Here is a 23,403-nt window from a genome sequence, read left to right as displayed (position 1 = left end):
CATGCCTGCGGCGAGCCCTGTGGTGAAGTAGGGACTATCAGGGCTTTCTAGAGGAGGAACAGGAACTCCACTGCCTCCCACCACTCTGGGAGATTAGGGAGCCAGCAGGCAAAGCCCTGAGATAGTGGGGGCTCTGTCTTGTCTTCTGTGCATGTATTTTGCAATTTCAGTCCTTTTGTGCACATATGTATGTCCAGTTTGCTTTTTGGAAGAATTAAGTTTCAGAATCTGAAAGACTTGTTTGACTCTCGACTCACTGAGCTCCAGATACTGAGAAGCAGATGCTTAGCCGAAAGCTGCTTTTTAAGAAATACTTGGATTTGTGGGGTTGAGGGTTTGGATCTCCATACTGGCCAGCCGCCAAAAAACAAAACAAAAAGAAGTGGATTTATGTATCTAGGGATGGACGGTGTGTGATGGAACCCCCGCAGGGGGTATTCTCTTACCCATCCCATATCTCACAGTCCTGGAGGAGGGAGGTAATAATAGAAAGAGGTTACTGCTCTGTGTCAAGACTGGCTCTCTAGAAGCTCAGAACCTAGGCGGGAACACAGGATGTGATAAAGAAACAGAAGTCTGGTAAGGTTGCACATCCTCTATGGAGATGTCAGGGAAGGCTTCATGGAGGGGTGACACTTGAGCTGGGTCTAGAAGGACAATAGGAGTATGCCAAATGGGTGAAAAATGAAACAGGGATCTAGGCAGAAAGCAGCATGTGTTACACAAACATGGAGCCTCATCTTGGGAATTTGCAGAGCCAGCGGAATCAGAGTTTGGAGGGCTTGGGGCCAGGTTTTCTGCAGGGGATTTGGGTCCTGAAGCTGCAGGCTGGACAGTGGTGAAGCAAAGCAGCTCGTGGGCCCAGCAGCCCTTGTAACCTCTAAGCTTTTGCTAGTGTGCGTGCCTTTGAATCTTGCACTTGCTGAACACTAACGCTTTTGGTTTCATATCCTTTGGGCTTGCACACAGTGACCAGAACTTAAATGCGCCTGCTTCTAAAAGTCCAGCGGATATCAGGGAACTTGCTTTTTGCAAATAAGTCACTGCTGGAGCTGGGCACTGCTGTACCTCCCTGGAGCAGAGCTGTTTATTCGATCTCCATGACACTGGGTGGGGGAGCAGTGGGTGTGTTGGTGGAGTTACCTCTGCCCTTCCCTGAAGGCCGGGTGTTTGTGGGAAGAGTTTTTTGATCTTGCTGATAGAATTTGTTGTTGTAGTTGCTGTATCACTTGTAAAGCTACCTTTGAGCTCTTATTTGCATTGTCATCTTTAGTCTTGCAGTTTATGTGGTATCTTTCTTGTACACATGGAAAAACCAAAGTTCTGAGACTAAATAACTTGCTTAAGTTTATACCACCGGAAATAGTACAAGCACGATCTGAACCCAGCTTTGCCTAATCCAGAGTCTGTCATGTGCAGCCCTGTGTCCTGCCCCAACACCCTGTTTCTTGTCCTTTTGGGTGGCTTTCCTCTCTGCCTGCCCACATCCCCTTTTTCTCTAAGAGTCGTACCTCTGGACCACGGTAAGCCTGACTGCAGTGCACTTTCCTTTTCTGCTGAGGAGGAGCCTGAGTGCCATTTTATTTCCAATTCCCTTACTCAGAGTTGTGCTGTCTTTTGTACTTAAGCCCTTGACACATGGCCTCCATGCTGAGAAAACTTATAGCTGTGGTGTGATACTGAGGAGGAAGGTAGAAAGGAAATAGGGTCACTTCCTTCCCTCATCTCCTAAGGAATCATTAACATTTCAGAAGAATTTGTAGATTTGGGCAACACATGTGGGGCTCATGTCCCTGTGGGTCTCTCTGTCTGTCCATCCACACTTGGGGATATAACGTTCCTAAGAGCCAGTTTTGGCAGTCAGTCTTCGTGTGCTTTTTCCAGATGTTCTTTCTGCTTCTCAGGACCTGTTCCACACCCTTTGGCACCGTTTAGAAGTTTCCTGTGTGTGCTCATGAGCAACACCTCTCATTTCCCAGCTAGAGCAAGTCAGGTGCTGCTGGGTTGGAGGGCTGGTCACACTGATTCGGAGGCTGAGGAGAGAGTGGCAGAGCCAGGCACACACAGCTGCTCATGCTGCCCTCCTCCCTGGAGGGGCCTTTTCTCTTTGACTTCCCAGGATCTGAGGCTCTGCTGGGGAAGTAGTGCTCTCGTGGTGGGAACTATGAGGAGGGACATGGCAAAGGTCCACTTTTGGGGTCAGGGGTTCCCAGCCACACCCAGGTGCCATCTTCTCTGGTATATCTGCCTCTTTTGACCTTTGACCAGGGACCTCTAGGACTTTGGAGTCAAGTCACCTAGCCCCTGACATGTTACTGCTATGTGAAAAAAATAGGTTACACCAATGTGTGTGATTGAGTGAGAGCAAGAGAGAGCCACACAAAAATACTGTGATAATAAACGAAACGTTAATAGTGCTTATCACAAAATGATGAGGTTATGGATTTTTTTCCTTTAGTTTCCAAATTTTCTACAGTGCATGTAGGTTATACTAAAAGACCAGTAAATATCTTTTGAATAAGTTGTAAAAGTACTTTCACTTGAGTATCACACTGTCTTGTCCTTTTCATCCTCCCTTCCCCCAAATAAATCCTGTTGGTAATTAGGGCCGTTGGGCTCCTGGACAGCAGAATGGCCAGGGATGGGGGTGGGAGGCACTGCCTTGAGCATCTCTTTGCTTCCACTGCTTTCACCATTCAACGCTGTTACGTAGGTGGACAATGTATAGGAAATAAGTCAGATTCTGTCACATTTTCCTGTCTAAGACCCAGAGGAGGGTTTCTCTGTGTGTCATCTCACGATTCCTCCCCATCTCTCTCTGCTGGGGAAGACAGGGCCTGTCACTACTCAATAGGTGGTAGGCCTGAACTCAGGCCCCTGGCTCCAGGCATCTGAGTGCTCACACTGTGTGACAGGGAGACTGGCTTAAGTGTCCTGAGAGGTCCCTTCTTACTCTCAAGATGCTGGTTCTTATCTCGCCACTCCTTGATCTAGTCCCGCAGAGCCCCAAATTCTTGGTGACCTAGAGCTGGTCCTAGCTCTCCCCACCATTCTCTGCCAAACCCCTAGAAGAATGCCCCAAGGTGGGTGTTCCTAGGTTCACTCACATTGTCTTCTCTCGCAGCGCAATGTCCCTGCTCTTCTCTCGATGCAACTCCATCGTCACAGTTAAGAAGGATAAGAGACACATGGCTGAGGTGAATGCTTCCCCACTCAAGCACTTTGTCACTGCCAAGAAGAAGATCAATGGCATTTTTGAGCAGCTGGGAGCCTACATCCAGGAGAGCGCCACCTTCCTCGAAGGTGAGACAAGCACCTGACCCACGCTTATCCATTTCAATATTTAGATAGTGGGATCTGGGAGTAGGGAGGTACAGCCCTGCTCTTGGGGAACTCCTGCCTAGACGAGTTGTTACCCTCAGTGATGCTTTGGTCTTCTCGGAATCATCTGGAATTGGGTTCTGGGGAGATTAGCTCAGGAAAGACAGGTGAACTACCATTTAAGAATTCATTTAACAATTCCACATATTTTTTGTTTCATTTAATCATGAGGGGTAGGTGAATCTTATCACCATTCAAAAGGCAAGCAGATTGGATGTTTGTTTGTTTGGTGTGGCTGGCTGGTAGGGGGATCTGAACTCTTGACCTTGATGTTACCAGTACCATGCTCTAACCAGGTGAGCTAACCAGCCAGTCCCGTGGTTTGATAGTTGTCTTATACCTTATAAGTGGCAGAGTTGGGCTTTAAACCCAGGTGTCTTCAACTTCAGAGCCATGTGTTTTCCCTGGCCTGGTTCTGGCTGCCATTACTACCAGCACTGTCTGGGTGTTGGTTATCCCTGACTAGGGTGCCCTCTCTTTGATATTTTTAGATTGGTGACAATACTGTGAATAGGAAACTTGCATCATCTGTGCCCTTTCTGCTAGTACTAATTTAAGCCCAGCCTCTAGTCCCTCATCTGTCAGTAAAGAAGACCTAGTTCCCAGGGCCCCACTCGGTCTGAGCACCAACTCCAGCTGCTGATTTTCTCAGGTTTTCTCTCTAGAAGGGCACCTTGGCTCCAGGTCCTAGGATTGTCTGTGTGAAGACCCATTGGCTGAGTCTTACCTGTCCTTGGTTTCCTGATTTGTGAAAGAGGGGCTCAGGTGAGACCAGGTGTAAAGTAAGGTAAATCATAACTAAAGCCAAAATGTTTCATTATTTTAGTTATACGGTTTCCATTTATGTTGTTAGAGCTAGGGCTTAGACCCTCCAAACCCATTGTACAGACTGAGTCCCCAGACGCCTCACACGCAGGTCCATGCTAGGTAATTGGGAAAGATTCCAGGAGCTGTTGGCAGATGACATGAGCTCAGTCCTCAGCTTCCTCAGCGGCTGCAGCTTACAGGTCCAGCAGTGGCAGGGGCCCCACAGAGGGTCCTGGGGGCACTAGCAGCAGCAGCAGCCTCCAGCAGCAGTAGGGGCATCCCGGGACTGGGAGGCACTGTGGCTCAGTCACTGATCATTATACTTAAGTCCATAACCCAGGACACCTGGGTGCACATGCGCAATTACTCTAGACGATAGCCAAGGAACACCTGAGTGCATATGCCTATTTACATCAAATGCTTGGCAAGATTCTGAACATCTGAGGGGCCCTGACCATTTTTCCTATATTTTCCCAACACCAGGGATTTTCAGATTTTGGTCTGTAGAGCCTAGCCGTTCAGAGGAGATGGCCCAGGGCTTAGCTCCTGACTCAATGGGCTACCTTCTCTCCATTCTGCTTATAACTAGAGCAGTGTGGCTTCTCATTGTTTACATGCCAGGCTGCTCCATGAGGTTCCCTTTAAAGAAAGAGACTGTGTTCAGTTTCCTTCTCCTATCTGTGCCTTGCCCTTTGCATGGTAGTTGATGCAAGAGAAGGTATCCCCTAAATATTTGTTGAATTAAAAAACTCGGGCTGGCTGGTTAGCTCAGTTGGTTAGAGCATGGTGTTATAACACCAAGATCAAGGGTTTGGATCCCTGTTCCGGCAGCCACCTGCTTCCACTCCCAAAAATCTAAATTTTAAAGTCGTATGGTTGGTGGTTGAAATTATTCCGATTCTTTATATGTTTATTTAGCCATAGCTCTCGTCTGTGCAGAAATGCAATTCCAGTTCTCTGCAGAGATTCAGAGATTCCAATTCATTACCAGTTTATTTAGCAGTAGCTCTGGTGTGCCTACCCTGTGCCCGACACTGGGCATACAGAGAAGGGGCAGACCAGGCCTCTGCCCTTCCAGAGCACAGACTAATCCTCTGGTCACTTATTCAGATGCTCTGAGTCACTTACTCAGATGATGCTGAGGATGAACACATACTTAATGAAGGTGTTTATGCGATGGGTGTTTTGATTTCTCCTCTTGTGAAAATGTGAAACCTCCTGTATTAGTATGTTTCTGTTTTTTATAACAAAATACTTGGAACTGGGTAATTTGTAAGAAAAAAATGTATTGCTTATAGTTTCAGAGGCTGGAAAGTCCAAAGTCCACAGAACACATCTGGTGAGGGTCTTGGTGATGGCTTTACAGCAATGCAGGGGTCTCACATGGCAGAAAATGGGAGAGCAGAGAGAGACTTTTACATGCTCTCCTTTTAAAGCCCTCAGAACCACGCCCCTGACCACATTATTAATCCATTCACTGTGGCATGGTCCTACAATCAAATCATCTCTTCAAGGCCCCACCTTTCAGGAACTTTGGAGAACACAATTGAGGCTTCAGTGAGTTTGGGAGGGGACATTCAATCCAAGCATTCTGCCCTCAGGCCCCCCAAAACTCATGTCTTTTTCACATACATTCATTTTGTCCCCAAAGTCTTAACTTGTTTCAACTCAGAGATCCAAAGTCCAGAGTCCCCTCTGTGAAATCAAAACAAGTCACCTACTTCCTAGATGCAATGGTGGGACAAACATAGGGTACATATTCCCATTCAAAAAGGGAGAAATAGGCCAAAAAAGGGGTAACAGGTTCTAAACAAATCTGAAACCCAGCAGGACAGACATTAAATCTCAAAGCTGGTGAATCACGTATCTTGACTTCATGTCTGACATCCTCTGCACACTGGGTGGGGGTTGTGTCCCCATGTCCTCAGGCAGCTCTGCACTATGGCTTTCCTGGTCTCAGGTGATGCTTTAGCTCTTGCATGTTGGCATTGCATGCTGGTAGCTCTACAGATCTGGGGTCTCCATGGTGGTCCTGCTCTCACGGCTCCACTAGGCATGGCACTGATGGGTTTTCTCTGCTATAACTCCTACCCCAAGTTTCTGTTCGGCATTGTTCTAGTAAAGGCTCTATGCGGTGAATCTGCCCCTGTGATAAATCTCTTCCTGGGCCCCCAGACTTTTCCATACATCCTTTGAAATTGGGGTGGAGGCTCCCAAGCCTCCACAACTGTAGCATTCTGCGAACCTGCAGACCTAATACCACATGGGAACCACCAAAGCTTCTGGCTTGTATTTTCTAAAGCTGCGGGTCCAGCCACGCCTGGGGCCAATTTAGCCATGGCTGGAGCAACCAAAGCAGCTGGGATGCTGATGCTAGAAGCAGTTTCATGAGGTGGCCCTGAACAGCCTCAGGCTTGTTCCCGAAGACCATTCTGTCTCCCTAGGCCTCTGGGCCTGTAATGGAAGGGTTGGCCCCAGAGGCTTCTGCAATGCCTCCAGGGCCTTTTTCCCCTTCTCTTGATGGAAATCCCTTTCTTTTGTACTAATCTTCTTAGCACCATTGCATTTTTCTTCTGAAAATACTCTCTGCTTCTCTACTACATAGCCAGGCTGCAAATTTTCCAAATCTTTACACTCTCCTTTCCTTCTAATAATAAATTCTGGCTTTATGTCATGCCTTTTATGCCATAACTCAGCATAGGCTGTTATAAGTAGCCATGCAGCCTCCTTAATGCTTTGCTGCTTAGAAATTTCTTCCACCAAATCCCTGGGTCAGCATCCTGAAATCCCACATTCCTTAAAACTTTGGGGCATGAACAGAATGCAGCCAATTTCCTTGCGAGTTCATAGCGAGGATGATCTTTGCCTCAGTTTCCAATAAGTCCCTTCTCACCAAGTTCCACACTTTCCCTAGTTTCCTTGTCTTCTGAACTCCCACCAGGAACTAGGCTTTTCCTACTCCGTTCCTCCAAATTCTTCTAGCCTCTCAACACCCAGTTCTAAAGCCGTGTCCACATTTTCAAGTATTTGTTGTAAGCAACACCCCACTTCTCTAGTACCAGTTTTATGCATTAGTCCTTTCTGTTGCTTATAACAAAATACTTGGAACTGGGTGATTTGTAAGAAAATGAAATTTATTGCTAACAGTTTCAGAGGCTGGAAAGTCCAAAGTCCAGGGAACACATCTGGTGAGGGTCTTCTTTGATGGTGGCTTTACAGCAATGCAGGGGTCTCACATGACAGAAAATAGCAGAGCAGAGAGAGAGACACTCATGTGCTGTCCTTTTAGTCTTCAGAACCACGCCCCTGACCACCATTATTAATCCATTCACTATGGCATGGTCCTACAATCTAATCACCTCTTCAAGGCCCCACCTTTCAATTACCGTAATAGGATTTCCCACCCTCAGCAGTTACAGTAGGGGCCAAGTTTCCAATACCTGGAATTTTGGGGGACACAACTGAAGCTTCAGTGAGTTTGTGGGGGATATTCAATCCATGGCACCTCCCCTATTGGTTAAATGGAAGGGAAAGAGCTGGAGTGATCCTGATCTGTGTGGGATTCCTCCAGCTCAGGGAGAGGATGGTTCCCTCCTGGGGACTGTTCAATAAAGGGCAGATAACGAGATTGTCTGCCTTATGGCTGTTGCTTTTAAATGTTGCCACATGCTTGAGAGTCAGTTTCCTCCAAGGGGCATTCCAAAGGCCATGCCCTGGTGCCCATATAAGGGTTAAATGTTGATGGCTGTGTGGCTGGGGTGACTGGTGGACATAGGAGGGCTTGTTGGCTTGGTCACTTCCTTTCATGGCACTAGCTCACTGGGCAGTCTCTCTGACATGCCAGTTGTCATGTTCTGGATGCTTTGGAAGTGTTCTCAGGGCTGGGGTCTGTCAGCCTGGTGGTTCACAAGAGTGTGCTGAGGGGCCAGACACCCTCTACTTCCCAGCCAGCTGAAGCATCTGCCTGGCACGAGTGCTAGATGGGATGGGGCAGGATCTCGCTCAATGACTCCTGCCTGTAATGATTTGTCAGCCACCTGCCTGCCAGGGATACTGGGAAAAAGCGATGCAGTGATCCAAGTATCTACTCACTTAGCAAACAGTTGTGCACCTGCTGGGTGCTGGGATCAGGTAGTTCAGTCCTTGTGGTATATGACGTGGGCAGGTGACCTAGTTACATTATGGTGAGGTAAGTGCTCAGATGGTAGAAGTACAGGATGCTGTGGTTCCATTTACTAGGGGGACCTAATGCAGGTTGGGTGGGGAGTGGTTGGAGAAGGCTTCCTGGGGGCTGTGCCGTCTGCCCTAGACCTGAGGCCAAGTGGGAAGGAGCCAGACACCCCTAGGCAGCGCATCAGTTCTGCAGAGAGTGGGGTGGGGTTTGGGGCAGCAGTGAGCAGAGCCTAGAGAAGTGAGGAAGCTGGCAAGTTTGGGGATGTAAGGGAGTGAGAGGCAGGGGGTGGCAAGAGCTTCAGCTGGAGGGACAAGCAGGACCAGCAGGGCCACGTCAGGAAGGACTCCATGAAGAGACACAGAGTGGTCAGGAGCCCAGACTCCAGAGACAGCCTGCCTGGTTCAAATCCCAGCTCTGCCATGTAAATAACAAGGATCAAATAAGACTGTGTTTGAAAAGTGACTAGGACAGTGCCTGGCATGTAGTGGGAACTTTGTAAGTATTTGTTAAGAAGAAATACACTAGTAAAGGATGGCAGTTACCATTCAAGTGCATCTTATAACAGGCACCATTCTTAGCACTTGGTGTTTTAATTCATTTGATCTTCGCAGTGGTCACCTGAAGTAGATATCAATATCTCCATTTTACAGGTGAGGAAAATAAGACCCAGAAAGGTTGATTTGCCTAAGGTCACAGAACTAGGAAGTGGTGAGAACCAGCACTGGAACCCAGGCAGTCCTGCGTCCAAGCTGTATTCTTAATTGCCACACCATGAGGCCACAGTAGGGAATCTGGAGCTTCAGCCCAGTGACAGCAGGGACCCACAGAGGGTGGACTTGTGATTCGAGTGAGCAAGGCCAGCACTCTGGCCCTTCTAGACTTGGGATTGTAGAACTTCTCTGATCACGCAGTGACCCATTTTCAATCCCCTCCTCCAGACACCTATAGGAATGCAGAACTGGACCCTGTTACAACGGAAGAACAGGTTGTGGACGTCAAAGGTTACCTATCCAAAGTGAGGGGCATCAGCGAGGTGCTGGCCCGGCGGCACATGAAAGTGGCTTTTTTTGGCCGGTGAGTCCTGTAGCCCTCACACCTTTCTTCCTAGCTGCGAGGGAGGGAGAGAGTCAGAGCACCCCCAGGCAGGGAACAGCTGGCGTGCCTCAGAGTTCATCACTCTCCTTTTTATTTTATTTTTTGTCATAAAATACACATAACGTAAAATTTACCATCTTAACCATTTTTCAGTATGTAGTTCAGCAGTAAGTGTATTCACATTGTGCACTCCCAGTCTCAGAGCTTTTCACCTTGCAAAACTGCAGCTCTGTCCCATTAAACAATAACTCCCCATTCTCCTCTGCCCCAGCCCACCATTGTTTTCTGTCTCTGTCATTCATGTTGTAGCATGTGTCAGAATCTCCTTTCTTTTTGGGGCGGGGCGGGGGGGTGCGTGGCTGGCTGGTAAGGGGATCCGAACCCTTGACCTTGGTGTTATAGCGCTGTGCTCTAACCAAGGGAGGTAACCTAGAATTTCGTTCTTTCTTGAGGTTGAGTAATTTGCCATTGTGTGTATATACCACACTTTGATTATCCATTCATCTATTGGTGGACATTTGGTTTGCTTCCACCTTTGGCTATCGTGATTAATGCTCCTAAGAACATGGTTGTGCAAATCTCTCTCAAGTCCCTGCTTTTGATTCTTTTGGATATATACACAGAAGTGGAGTTGTTGGAATATGTGGTAATTTTATTTTTAATTTTTTGAGGAACCACTGTGCTGTTTTCCATAGCAGCCTCACCATTTTACATTCCCACCAGCAGTGATGGGGGTTCCCATATCTCCACATCCTTGACAGCACTGATCGTTTTCTGTGTTGCTGATAGTGGGCGCTCATGGGTGTGAGATGATATCTCATTGTGGTTAATGATCAGTGATGCAGAGCATCTTTTCATGTGTTTATTTGCCATTTGTATATCTTCTCAGGAGAAATATCTACTCAAGTCCTTTTTTCATTTCTTAATAAGGTTATTTTTTGTTGTTGAATTGTAGAAGTTTTAAAATGTATTATGTATATTAATCTTTTGTCAGTATGATTTGTAAATATATTCTTTCATTGCATAGGTTGCCTTTGTGCTCTGTTGATATGTCCTTTGGTGCACAGTTTTTATTTTGATGTCCAATTTTTCTGTACTTATACTTTTTCGCCTGTGCTTTTAGTGTTATACCCATAAAATAATTGCCAAATCCAGTGTCATGAAGCTTTTCCCTCTTTTTTCTTCTAAGAGTTTTATAGTTTTGTTCATTGGCTCTCCTTCTTGTTACACTTTGAGGTCTAGTAGATACCTTTTAAGAAATTAAAATCCAATACAGGGGGCCGGCCCGGTGGCGCACTGGATAGTGCGCCGCTTGGGAAGCGCGGCGGCGCTCCCGCCCAAGGGTTCAGATCCCACACACAGACCAGTTCCCGCTCACTGGCTGAGCAAGGCGCGGGGGCGACGCCGAGGGTTGCGATCCCGTTGCGGGTCCCCGGTCCGGTACGGGGGCAACACTGAGGGTTGCGATCCGTTGCCGGACACGGAAAAAGACAAAAAAAATAAAAAATAAAAAAAATAAAAAAATAAAATCCAATACAGGAGGAAAAGGCACTTAGGCAGGTTGGATGCTAGGCACACAGTGGTAGCCTAGGGAATAGGCATTGTGTCTAGAGTCCTGTCCCTAATGACCTTTGACCTCAGTTATGACCCTGAGTTCCTCTGGGCTGTCATTTCTTCATCCTCACCTGGGAGGTGTGGCCCTCAGGTGAGCTAGCCGCTGCCTGTCTCATTGGACGCAGGTGAAGCCTTTGTAGCTCTGAAGTGAGTGATGTGGCTGGCAAGCTTCACCTCAGAGAAAGGCTGTGTTTAGCACAGGTGGAGAGCTCTGAAACCTAGAGCAGATGAGTCTGCTGAGGATAGCTGTTTTCAAGACCAGAATGTAGAGAAGGGATGTGACCGGTAAGATGACAACGTAATCTTCCCTTTAGCCTGGCAGTTATCACCTCTACTGACGAGGTGGGGCTTCAGGTATGAGGGGAGCGTGATGGGAAAGGAGCAGCGAAACAGGCCCTGGGCGGAAATTAAGGACACTGGGGCCATTTGGCTGAGGTATTTAGACAGAGGAAGATGCCTGGGCATGAGTCAGTGGTTTCAGGTAGGAGTGGGTTATAATTGGGAGACAGACTGGCAGTCTCCATAGGTGATGCTGAGAGGTGGCTGGATCATTCCAGGGGCAGGCTAAGTGTCTGTGTGCAGGCACTGTCCTGTGCAAGCCCCTGCAGACAGGTCTGAAGTGATGAACTGGGAGCACATCAGAGGCTTGGGCCCAGTGGCATTTGTCCGTCCACTGTAGTGAACACAGAGCACCTGCTCTGTGCCTCTCTCAGCACTGTCCAGGCACGGGTGACATTGCAGAGAACGAGACTGTGGATTCCAGGCTGGTGACTGCATTGTGAAGGCCAGAACCGCCGATATCAGGGGCTTCTCTGACAGCTGTTATTTCCTCCCAGGACGAGCAATGGGAAGAGCACCGTGATCAATGCCATGCTCTGGGACAAAGTTCTGCCCTCAGGGATCGGCCACACCACCAACTGCTTCCTGCGGGTGGAGGGCACAGATGGCCATGAGGCCTTTCTCCTCACTGAGGGCTCGGAGGAGAAGAGGAGTGTCAAGGTGAGGGCGCCTGCGGCCAAGGCTGGGCTCAGGCCAAGCAGCAGGTCCATTGGGACAGAGCTGACCCCACCCCCAGGCGAGGCAGTGTATCCCTGTGGTAGAAGATGGGAAACCCTGTTTCAGACAAGCTTTCTGGAGGATTTGAGATGGCTTTTGTGAGGGTTGGAAATGCGGAGAACCAAGAATGAGGACTCTGCTGTTCTGTGTGTATCACTGAGCGAGCTATCTGGCTCTCGCTTCACTCCCTAACTTGTTTCTCCTTAGGATGTTTTCAGAGAGTGAGTCCTGCATTTTCTCTGTGATTCTGACACGTCAGTAGGGGCTGACACACTTATTTTTCTGAGAGGCAGCTGCATTCTTGTCTGGGGCCAGATGCTCGTTTTGGTTTGTAAAGAATTAATGCAGACCAGACTCAGTTTTAGGATAGCATCCAGAAAAGAAGCTTAAAAGAGGAGTGAAGAAAGTTGGTTCTTATTGACAACTCCCAGTTCTTAACTTTTTAATATGTGAAATGAAAGAAAAGGGGACAGCGTCCCGGGCTGCTGTGCTGTGGCTGAGTGGCACAGGAAATCTCCTGGCTATGTGGCTCTTCCTTGACTTCTCTTTCCCTCCTCTACCATCAGACTGTGAACCAGCTGGCCCATGCCCTCCATCAGGACGAGCAGCTACATGCTGGCAGCCTGGTGAGTGTGATGTGGCCCAATTCCAAGTGCCCGCTTCTGAAGGATGACCTCGTGCTGATGGACAGGTAAGAGGAAAGGCACCAGGTTTCCATTTCTGGATAACCCAGGCCAAAGTCCCCTGAGCCCTGCCCTTACTCTATTTAAGTATTACTGCCTTTCACCTGGGCTCAACCAAATCTTCCTGCCTCTTGGATTTCCTCTGGAGTCTAGTTACTATATCCACTGGCATCAGTACCCTGCAGATGTCCCAGGGATGGTCTGTAAAAGAGACAGGAGGGATGCTCGAAAGTGGGGAGGTTCTCAGCCTCAGCCCAGTGCTAGTTTGTGTGTGGGAATGAGGAAGATGTGGTGGAGTAAGTGATGTACTTTATTTCTCTTGAAGGAACACTTTGCCCTTGCTTTGTGGACAGGTCACTGTACCAAGGAATATAGTACTGTAGCATTTTTCTGGACCCACATAAATGCAGTTATTCACCTTAATTATATATCCGCAAAGTAAAATTACAAGTCATTACATCGTTATAAAAGTGATAGATAAGGGCCGGCCTGGTGGCGCACTGCTACAGTGCGCCGCTTGGGAAGCATGGTAGCGCTCCCACTGAGGGTTCGGATCCCACATGCGGACCGGCCGCTCACTGGCGGAGCGAGGTGCGGGAGCAACACCGAGGCTTGTGATCCCGTTGCCGGTCCCGGTCCGGTATGGCCGCGACACTGAGGGTTGCGCGCGACACTGAGGGTTGCGCGCGACACTGAGGGTTGCGCGCGACACTGAGGGTTGCGATCCGGTGCCGGTCACGAAAAAAGACAAAAAGGAAAAAAAAAAAAAGAGATAGATACTAGTGCTAAAAAACAAAAAACCAGAAACCCAAACACATTTCCAGCAAATTGGAAGGATGTAAAATGCAAAGTAAGGACCCTGCACCCCGCACGCAGGGCCGGGCCTGTTTCCTCTCCCTCCCTGGCTTTCTCCTCCCTTGCCTGGCTGCCTCACAAATCCCAGCACTGTTCATAACAGAAAAAATTGGACTCACGCTCTGTGCCTGACAATGTTGGTTTACCCCTGTCCCCTTTAGTCCTGGTATTGATGTCACCACAGAGCTAGACAGCTGGATTGACAAGTTTTGCCTGGACGCTGATGTGTTTGTGCTGGTGGCCAACTCGGAGTCCACGCTGATGCAGACGGTAACTCCGCCCCCGCCTTCTCCCACGCTCCCAGCACCCGTCTGCGGGGAAAGTGGCTCACAGGGCTGTGGCTGGCATGGCCCCTCCCCCACTGAAGCCATGCTCTTTGTCTAGGAAAAGCAGTTCTTCCACAAGGTGAGCGAGCGTCTCTCCCGCCCAAACATCTTCATCCTGAACAACCGCTGGGACGCATCCGCCTCAGAGCCCGAGTACATGGAGGAGGTCGGTACCTCTGCTTGGCAGTTTAGGGAACACCTCTCCACGTGAGCATGGTCTTCCAAGGGCTGCTTCGTGCACTTCCAGGTGACATCAGATCTAGTGACTTCCCCAAATTAATTTCATTGCCAAAGATTTCCCAGGTGTTGCCTGTGGTGGCTTCTGATGGCTTTGAAGACACTCTGTTCCCCTCTCCCATTCACCTTCCTAGATGGACCCCATCTTCAAGTGTCTGTCCCTTAGATCTGAAAGCATCCCCACCACATTAGAACATCTTTGTTTGGGGCCAGTGCTCATTTTGGTTCATAAAGAATTAGTACGGAATAGGCTCTGCTTTAGGAAGACATCCAGGAAAGTTCTTAAATAGAAAAATAGAATTAAAGTGTTGCTTTGCCTCCCACTGATTTGTCACCCCTTTTCCCCTGAGTGATAGAGCTGCCAAAGATTACTCAAAGCCCATCTCTTCTGAGCAGTGAGAAGCCCTGAAAAAGGGTTAATCTCCCGGAACCCTCACGAGCGAGGCATTCCTTCCATTTGGGAAATTAACCATGAATTGGGGTTCTCTTCCCACATTTATTCTCCAGACCAGGAAGTTACAGGAAGAGAACCTAGGTGGGGTTTTTGCTAAGTACAGTTTAACAAGTTTAACAATAGAAGCTGGTAACATTCAGTAAGGTGACATTCTATAATGAAATTAAGTCGATCTACTAACAAAAGCTTGATTTCAGCATTCTCTTCTTACAGCAATTTCCCAGTATCTTTACATTTCATTCAGTAACCTGTCTGTCTTTGAGCCAGCAACCTTGCTGTGTTACAATTTTTTATCTTACAACAGAGACTATATAGCCTGAGGAAAATTTCCTGTCCTTTGCAAGGTCAATATATGAAACTGCAAGGCTTTGGAAAACCAGGCCCTGTGAAGTACATTTGTTTTATGCATACTTCACATTAAAGTTTTAAGTTCTATCAGTAGAACCCTAGGAAGTCAGAGTTAGGAGGAATTTTCTAGTGGTGCTCGCTCATTTTTATAAACGAGGCCCTGGGAGAACTTAGCTTGTCAGAGAATAGAGACCAGGTTTAGGTTTCTTTACTGCCAGGTTCCTTTCCTTCTGGGACACCAAAGTGAGACACTGTGTAGGTTCTAACAAGAGGCAATTTGGGGCATGTTTAAGCATTTCTGCTTGTATGTGCATAAAATACTTTTGGCAGGCTGTACCCCAATGAACCCCTATGACCTTGGTTCTGGGAAGCATGGTGGCTAGAGAGTAGAGATGATGGGAGATGTTTCACTGTGTGTGCGTCTGAATATTCAATATTGAACCATGTGAATATGTTACCTATTTTTGCGAAAGAAAAGGTACTAGGGGGCTGCGAGCTCCGTCAGGAGGGCCCCATCACCTCTACCAAGGTCACATATGCTGTCTGCTTGGGTTCTAGGTGCGGCGGCAGCACATGGAGCGTTGTACCAGCTTCCTGGTGGACGAGCTGGGCGTGGTGGATCGAGCCCAAGCCGGGGACCGCATCTTCTTTGTGTCTGCCAAGGAGGTGCTCAATGCCAGGATCCAGAAAGCCCAGGGCATGCCTGAGGGAGGTAATGAGGGGAGCGCGCATCCTTTTTCCCCTGAGGTCTGAGTTGTTTACTTTCATGCTGAGTTGGTCAGTAGAAAATTGTCCTTAGGACAAGCTGATGAGAAGAGCCTTGAGTTAGAGGCTCTTGCCTTCCAGCCAGTTTCTAGCCAAGTGCCCCTCTCCTTGGCTTCGGGGATTTCACCATCTTCCTCTGTGCTGAGGTGCTTCCAGACTAATGCAGTGCTGTTCTCCTAGGGGGCGCTCTTGCAGAAGGCTTTCAAGTAAGGATGTTTGAGTTTCAGAATTTCGAGAGGAGATTTGAGGTGAGTTCTTTGATTATGGTATGTGACTATTCTCTGCCTCCCCAGGTCTCTCACTGGTTGTGTCCCTAGCAGTGAAAGCCAGAGCCTGGCTCTTGGCTGTCAGCCTCCGGTGGCCCCCACCTCCCTCAGCGCCTCTGTCTGTTCCAGGAGTGCATCTCCCAGTCTGCCGTGAAGACCAAGTTTGAGCAGCACACAGTGCGGGCCAAGCAGATCGCAGAGGCAGTTCGCCTCATCATGGACTCTCTGCACGTCGCAGCTCAGGAGCAGCGGTAAGAGCAGCGAGGATGTGCCCAGGGTCAGGTTCTTGATGGCAGAGCTGAGTCTCTGGTCTCGCATCCAGGGCCCTTTCCCCTGGCCACCCAACCATGTTAGAGCCACATAGACAGCCTGGTGAGGAGGGGTGCCTAGTGGCCCCCCCGGCCTGTGCGGTGTAGTCCCCATGTGGGAGGCATAGCTGCACCCTGCTGAGCACTGCAGCCATTCTCAGAGCCTGAAAATGTTTTTCAGAAAACATTTTTTTAGGGAGAAATTCTCTGTATGGAAACATACAGAGAATAATTTGAAAACACCTTGTTTCTACTACATGGAATTGACAGTGATCACTTTATGTTAAGTTAAAATAAAATGGAAGAAAATGTTAAGTACCCTTTGATTCTTTGACCCCTTTCTCAGTGTCACTCTGCCCATTCCTTAGAGGCATCGTGATTGTGAATTTTGTAGTCTTATCACCCATTTAAAAAGTGCTTTTTACATAAATGCTGATTAATTTATGTTTCTTCATGTGTGCTTTAAATGTACAGATATGGTATCATACTGTGAACGTCACTGCACCTTGCTTTTCTTTCTGTTCAACATTATTTTTCTCTCTATCCTTGTTGCTGCATGTAGTTTGAGTTTTTGAACAGTAATATTGCTGTAGTGTATTCCATTGTGAATATGCCTTATTTTCCTATTCATTGAGTTTTAGATTTCTTTTCTTTCTTTTTTTTTTTTTTTTTTTTTTTTTTTTTTTTTTTTGCACTCTTGCAGACCCTACCACATTGGACATCTGTTTATGTGTCCCCTTGTGCACATTTGTAAGAGTCTTTCTAGGATCGATTCCTAGAGGTGCAGCCGTTCCATCTCAGAGTATTTGTGCATTTTCAGTTTCACTGAATTTTATCTTGCTGCTCTCTAGAGCAGCTGTTCCCGTTCATTGACCCACCAGCAGTACCTGTAGGAACTCTCACTTCCTCACCTCTCACCAGATCGTCAGACTTGGTCATTTTTGCGAGGCTTCTGGGTAGAAAGCAGTACCTCTTTTTCATTTCATTTCTCTGGTTACTAGTGATGTTGAGCACTTTTTTTTCCTGTATTAATTGGCAGAACTTGTTCTAAACCCCCTTAAAGCACCTTACCTGCTCTGTCACCACCACCTTGACCCCCAAATGGTGTCTCCCTCCTACCTCGGAAGGGAAAGGCCCAGGTGGGATGGTAGGTGGGGCCCATGTGGGCCTTCTGGCATCCTGTCTTGCTTCTCTGCTTAGTCAGGTGGGAACGTGGGTCTTCTAGCCAGTGCTCTTTGCTCTCAGGGTTTATTGCCTGGAAATGCGTGAGGAGCGGCAAGAGCGGCTGAGGTTTATTGACAAACAGCTGGAACTCTTGGCTCAAGACTATAAACTACGAATTAAGCAGATCACAGAGGAAGTGGAAAGGCAGGTGAGAAATGGAGAGAAAGCACTTTGGGGAGATTTGGACTCAAGAATAGAGGCCAGCCTGTTGCAAAAGTGAAGAAACAAAATCCTCATCTTTGGAGGGCTTCTCAGCCTTCCAGAAGGAAGTTGTGGCCTTGAGTCAAAGATACAGAACCTCCCCTTGGGTTCCATCGTCCTGTTATATGACCATGGGCAAGTTTCTTCCCCACTGTGTATCACATGAACTTTTGATCAGCTAATTTCTCAGGTCCTTCCCGCTCGAAGGACCTTTAATTCCATAGATCAGCTGAGGATACTGCTGGTTGGCGAGGAAGGTTATACAGTCTTAGTCTCTCCTGGTGCTGCAGACTTGAACTACATTCCTCCTTGCTAATCAGTAGCATGCTTCCTTTGCCGTAGGTATCAACTGCAATGGCTGAAGAGATCAGGCGCCTCTCTGTGCTGGTGGATGAGTACCAGATGGACTTCCACCCTTCTCCAGTGGTCCTCAAGGTTTATAAAAATGTGAGTCAAGAGACAGCAGGCACTCTTAGCGTGGGCCACTGACGGCCATTCAGCTCCTGCTGGTATTTGTCAGGGCCCCTCAGCAGTGGAAGTGGGAGCCAGGGAGGCAAGACTCAGGCTTCCCTTGGCCGTCTGTGGGCACCTGATGGGTGTGGGCCAAAGGAACTCCCGGTGGAGGGCGTCTCTTCTCTTAACCCCCCTCTTCTGATTGCAGGAACTCCACCGCCACATAGAGGAAGGGCTGGGCCGAAACATGTCTGACCGCTGCTCCACGGCCATCACCAGCTCCCTGCAGACCATGCAGCAGGACATGATAGGTTAGTGCTGCAGGGGAACCTGGAACCTGGGGCTGCCCAAAGATCAGACACGGAGGCTGATCTAAAGCAATAATGACCTTTCCTTATCTGTCACCTTCTATGATGATTCAACTCGATATCTTCAGGTTTTGGGTATATGTTGTGAATTCATTTTGTATATGGACTTGGGGAACCCATCTTATATTACCACATGGGACTACCATAGGCCAAGAATTTGGCCTGCTCCTTAAATCCACATGAGGCACAAGTGTTGGCAGGTATTGGAGCCTCAGTCTGCACACCCCGGGGACAGCTGGCCTGCCCACCACAAGTGAGGCAACCCCAGGCCCACGGGCCAATTGGTCCAGGCTGTAGTTTCTGGGCAGCAGTGTTCAGCACCCTTGGCAGTGGCTGGCATGGCCTTCATTCCTGAGACTTAGCACTGGTGTGACACAGGGCTGAGCTGATGTGCTTTCTCCCCATTTCTGTCCCTGATAGACGGCTTGAAACCCCTCCTTCCTGCATCTGTGCGGAGTCAGATAGACATGCTGGTCCCTCGACAGTGCTTCTCCCTCAGCTACGACCTGAACTGTGACAAGCTGTGTGCTGACTTTCAGGAGGACATTGAGTTCCATTTTTCTCTCGGATGGACCATGCTGGTGAATAGGTTCCTGGGCCCCAAGAACAGCCGTCGGGCCTTGATGGGCTACAATGACCAGGTCAGCAAAGTTCCTCACCTCAGGGGCATCAGTGGGAGGTCGGTCTGTAGCCCTGCAGCCCCCTCCAGACAAGTGAGCCATTCTAGAACAGGGGTTCCCTAAGGTCAGCAGCTGTGGCAGTGCGTGCTACCACACGGCACACAGTGGACAAGATTTTTGCCAGAGATCAACCTGGCCTTGTCTTAAGCAACAATGTATGTGAAATTACAAATGCTAGCTATATTTTTTCCTAATACACATTAAGTAAATAACTGTTAAAAATAGATGACTTTTTGGGCCGGCCCGTGGCTCACTCGGGAGAGTGCGGTGCTGATAACACCAAGGCCCCGGGTTCGGATCCCATATAGGGATGGCCGGTTCGCTCACTGGCTGAGCGTGGTGCAGACAACACCAAGTCAAGGGTTAAGATCCCCTTACCGGTCATTTTTTAAAAAAAAAAAAAAAAAAATAGATGACTTTTTAAATGTCCCTCTATACTCCATTTTAGAATTTAGACTTTTAAAAACATCCATCTCTAAACCACTTTTGATCTTTTAAAAAAAAAAAAAAAAAAATAGATGACTTTTTAAATGTCCCTCTATACTCCATTTTAGAATTTAGACTTTTAAAAACATCCATCTCTAAACCACTTTTGATCTTTTAAAAAAAAAAAAAAAAAAAAATAGATGACTTTTTAAATGTCCCTCTATACTCCATTTTAGAATTTAGACTTTTAAAAACATCCATCTCTAAACCACTTTTGCATGTACTGATCTTTGTCCATGTCCCACATGCCATGTCCCGTTGGTCAAGCATGCCAGGATGGCCACTGCTTACATTTTGTGGTGTCCCATGATGGCAGGTTTTTTAGGAAGGTGAAACCCTTTTCTGCTACATACAAAGCTCCTTTTCCCTCTTATTGCCCTTTGGAAATTGAAGAGCCACCCCCTGTCCCAGCTCCCTTAGCCTTGAGGACCACTGAGGGTGTGCTTGAACGAGAGACGTGGCACATCCTCCTTCCCCCTCTTGTTGTTTCTCTTCAGGTTCAGCGTCCTATGCCTCTGACTCCAGCCAACCCCAGCATGCCCCCCATGCCACAGGGCTCACTCACCCAGGAGGAGCTCATGGTTTCCATGGTTACTGGCCTGGCCTCCCTGACGTCCAGGACCTCTATGGGCATTCTCGTTGTTGGAGGAGTGGTCAGTGACAAGTCCTGCTCGGGAGGGTGGGGGGAAGGAGGGCAGGCAGGTGGGAACTGGGGATTCCGTTTTGAGCTGAGTGTTTTCTCATCTATCAATGACTTTTCACTGTGACCTCGTGGGGAGCTGTGTCACCCGAGCCCTGTAACACACGTTGACTTATTTAAGCCTCACTCAACTAACAGGACATTTAGATAGCACCATTCCCATTTCCCAGATGGGGCAAATCTGTGGTGGCTTGCCAGAGACACACAGCCAGGATGCGAACCCTGTGGGGCCAAGTGACCCGAGGCATTGACAGCCTGAGTCCTAGAGGGGTGGACTTGAAAAGCAGGAGTTTTGCATTTGTATGTGAGGAAACAGAGCAAAACTTTCCAGGGTTTAAGACACAAAGAGGCCAAGCTGGGCCTTGAACCCTCGGCTCTCCATCTCCTGGTTTTAAGGCCCTTTCCTTTCCACCCCAAGGCCTGAGGTAGCAGGCTGCCTTCCTGGTGACTGGGGTGCTCTCATGTCCTGATTGCCATCACACTGCAGCCAGAGTCATTTATACCTCAGTCTCTTAAGTGTAATTTACACCTCAGTCTCAGAGTGTTTAAGAGTCTCTTAGTCTCTTACACTCTGCCTTAGTGAGAACTTGATGGTGTGGGCATTTTCTCACTAAGGCAGAGTGTAACTGTTAGAAAAATTCCCAGCTTGTAGGACTCAGGCGGGACAGAGCCATGGCCCCCTCCCTCTTGAACTGCAGGTGGCACATGCTCTGGTTCTTTTCACAGACAGTGACCTGGCAGAGGGTCATGAGCTGAGACGCTGACACTGGAAGGTTGTGTAGCCCTTCTGCAGTATTTTGCCCTACCCAGACAACCCTGGGAATTGGGCCCAGACCATCATGCCCATTTTGTGAATGAGGAAACAAGTATAAAGAAACTTGCCTGAGCTCGCACAGCCAGGATGATGGGCAGCATTAGAGCCTCAATTTCCATCTCAAGCCCAGGGCTCTTTGACTGTAACACACTGCCCTCAACCACACTATTGCACCCCAGACCCGAAGAAGCCGTCTGCTGAGGAATGCTATGCGGGATTGTGCTTGTCAGTGTCGTCAGAATGGGTGTTGCTTCAGAACACGCCAGCAGTTATCTTGAAGAATTCTGCGTGCCTAGATGTGGGCTCTGGTCCAGACCCTCACACTTTGTATAAGTCATGTCGTGTGGCCCACGCTGAGTTTCCCTTATTTCCAATTAGAGATGGTCCCTGCCTTTTGATTTTGGTGGGGTCAAAGGAGACATTGGAAGAGGGGCTCTGAGTAGAAATAACAAAGGCTCTTTGGCTGGGCTCTTAGGACAGTCTTGGCAGCGAGAGGCCCAAGAAGATGGGGGTGGGGTGAGAGAGGCCGTTCTGTGGGATGACCGTGTGCCTCTGCAGGTGTGGAAGGCAGTGGGCTGGCGGCTGATTGCCCTCTCCTTTGGGCTGTATGGCCTCCTCTATGTCTACGAGCGTCTGACCTGGACCACCAAGGCCAAGGAGAGGGCCTTCAAGCGCCAGTTTGTGGAGTATGCCAGCGAGAAGCTGCAGCTCATCATCAGCTACACTGGCTCCAACTGCAGCCACCAAGTCCAGCAGTGAGTGGCCCTGTCAGCCCTGAGCGGGGACTTCCCTCTAGGTGGGGACTGGCTATCTTCCTTCCGATCTGGCCTGGAAGCCACTGGATCTTGAGCATTGGGGACCCTGGGCCTTCAGCTGTGCAGTGCCAGCTTCGAGGCCAGGGATGGGGAGAGGGGTCTTTCAGGGGCTCCTTATGTCCTGGGTTGAGACCAGGTGGGCCTGTGGTCCCCCAGGGGAGGAGGAAATGGGACGACAAGGGGCATTCCTAGGAGGAATTGTTAAAGGTTGCCTTGAAAGGCTGGGGCTGAGGCGCAGCTGTGTCTATTCATGGCACATCCTGGGTCAGGTGCGGATCTGTTGCTGGATCTGGGGTTGAGGGATGAATGTGCTGGCTTTCTTTTTTTGTTGCTGTGCAGCAGACCCTTTGCTAGGCATTTTGCCCCTAATTTTTCATTTGCTTCTCTGACCCTTTGAGTTAGAAGTTCTTTATTGGCATCTCCTTTTTCAAAATGAGGAAACTGAGGGCACTTCTCCACTTGGCTGATGAGCAGCAGGGCTGGAATCTGAATGCTGGTTTCTTATACCCACACTGGGAGCGCTGCTCTGTGTCACTGCTTCTCACATGGTGGCCATGCTCAGTGTGTTTGCTTGTTATGATTATTCAGTTTCAGCAGGGCATGGGAAAGATTCTGCCAAACCAGGACTGGTGAAGGGCAGAGCTGCCAGCAGGGCTGCGGACAGGCCCAGCTGCTGTCCTGCTCTGGGTAGATTTAGCTACCAGTGGCATCTTGCCTAAAAGGCCACATGCTTTGGTTGATCCCACCTCTCTCCCCATAGGGAACTGTCTGGGACCTTTGCTCATCTGTGCCAGCAAGTTGACGTCACCCGGGAGAACCTGGAGCAGGAAATTGCCACTATGAACAAGAAAATTGAGGTTCTTGACTCACTTCAGGGCAGAGCAAAACTGCTCAGGTGAGGCCGGCCCCGGGCGGCCCAGGCAGGGGTTGTGGCGCAAGCGCACTGGAGCTCAGCTGCTGGGCTGTGGCTTGGCTGTGGACACAGACCTCGGGGGGGGGGGGTTATCTCACTCACTCATGTTAGGTACTTGCCCCACACTTGCTGGGTGCCAGAAGGCGCCAGCACTGGAGGCTCAGCAAGTGTCACTGCCCTCAAGGCACATGCAGTCGGCATGGTGACATCACAGGAAGCGAGTGTCACAGTACTGAGAGACTGCACTGCACAGGCACCTTCTGCAGAACTGCAGTGCCTCAGGTGCTGTTACTCAATGTGCAGCATCCCTTGAGGGTTGGGTTGTTCACTCATTTATACATAGGAAAGTTGGTACGTACAGGAGTTAAGCTTTTCTGGAA

General features: G+C 48.8%; 1 protein-coding gene across 5 annotated transcripts in view; it reads left to right on the top strand.

The window, feature by feature from the left end:
• MFN2 (mitofusin 2) overlaps positions 1–23,403 on the top strand; it is a 29,486-nt gene that overhangs the window by 3,017 nt on the left and 3,066 nt on the right. For all 5 annotated transcript variants that reach the window (XM_008589753.1, XM_008589728.1, XM_008589734.1 and 2 more), the window contains 16 exons: positions 3,125–3,303; positions 9,301–9,436; positions 11,908–12,070; positions 12,694–12,818; positions 13,827–13,935; positions 14,050–14,157; positions 15,589–15,742; positions 15,976–16,043; positions 16,191–16,312; positions 17,615–17,741; positions 18,137–18,241; positions 18,456–18,558; positions 19,036–19,256; positions 20,279–20,434; positions 21,854–22,050; positions 22,871–23,005. In XM_008589753.1, coding sequence (XP_008587975.1) covers positions 3,129–3,303; positions 9,301–9,436; positions 11,908–12,070; positions 12,694–12,818; positions 13,827–13,935; positions 14,050–14,157; positions 15,589–15,742; positions 15,976–16,043; positions 16,191–16,312; positions 17,615–17,741; positions 18,137–18,241; positions 18,456–18,558; positions 19,036–19,256; positions 20,279–20,434; positions 21,854–22,050; positions 22,871–23,005 — 2,204 coding nt within the window. In that variant the 5' untranslated portion in view covers positions 3,125–3,128. The remainder of the gene's footprint in view (positions 1–3,124; positions 3,304–9,300; positions 9,437–11,907; positions 12,071–12,693; positions 12,819–13,826; positions 13,936–14,049; positions 14,158–15,588; positions 15,743–15,975; positions 16,044–16,190; positions 16,313–17,614; positions 17,742–18,136; positions 18,242–18,455; positions 18,559–19,035; positions 19,257–20,278; positions 20,435–21,853; positions 22,051–22,870; positions 23,006–23,403) is intronic.

Source organism: Galeopterus variegatus, unplaced genomic scaffold, assembly GCF_000696425.1.
Source record: "Galeopterus variegatus unplaced genomic scaffold, G_variegatus-3.0.2 Scaffold138, whole genome shotgun sequence".
Classification (NCBI taxonomy): domain Eukaryota; kingdom Metazoa; phylum Chordata; class Mammalia; order Dermoptera; family Cynocephalidae; genus Galeopterus; species Galeopterus variegatus.
This window is presented reverse-complemented; position numbering and strand designations above follow the sequence as displayed.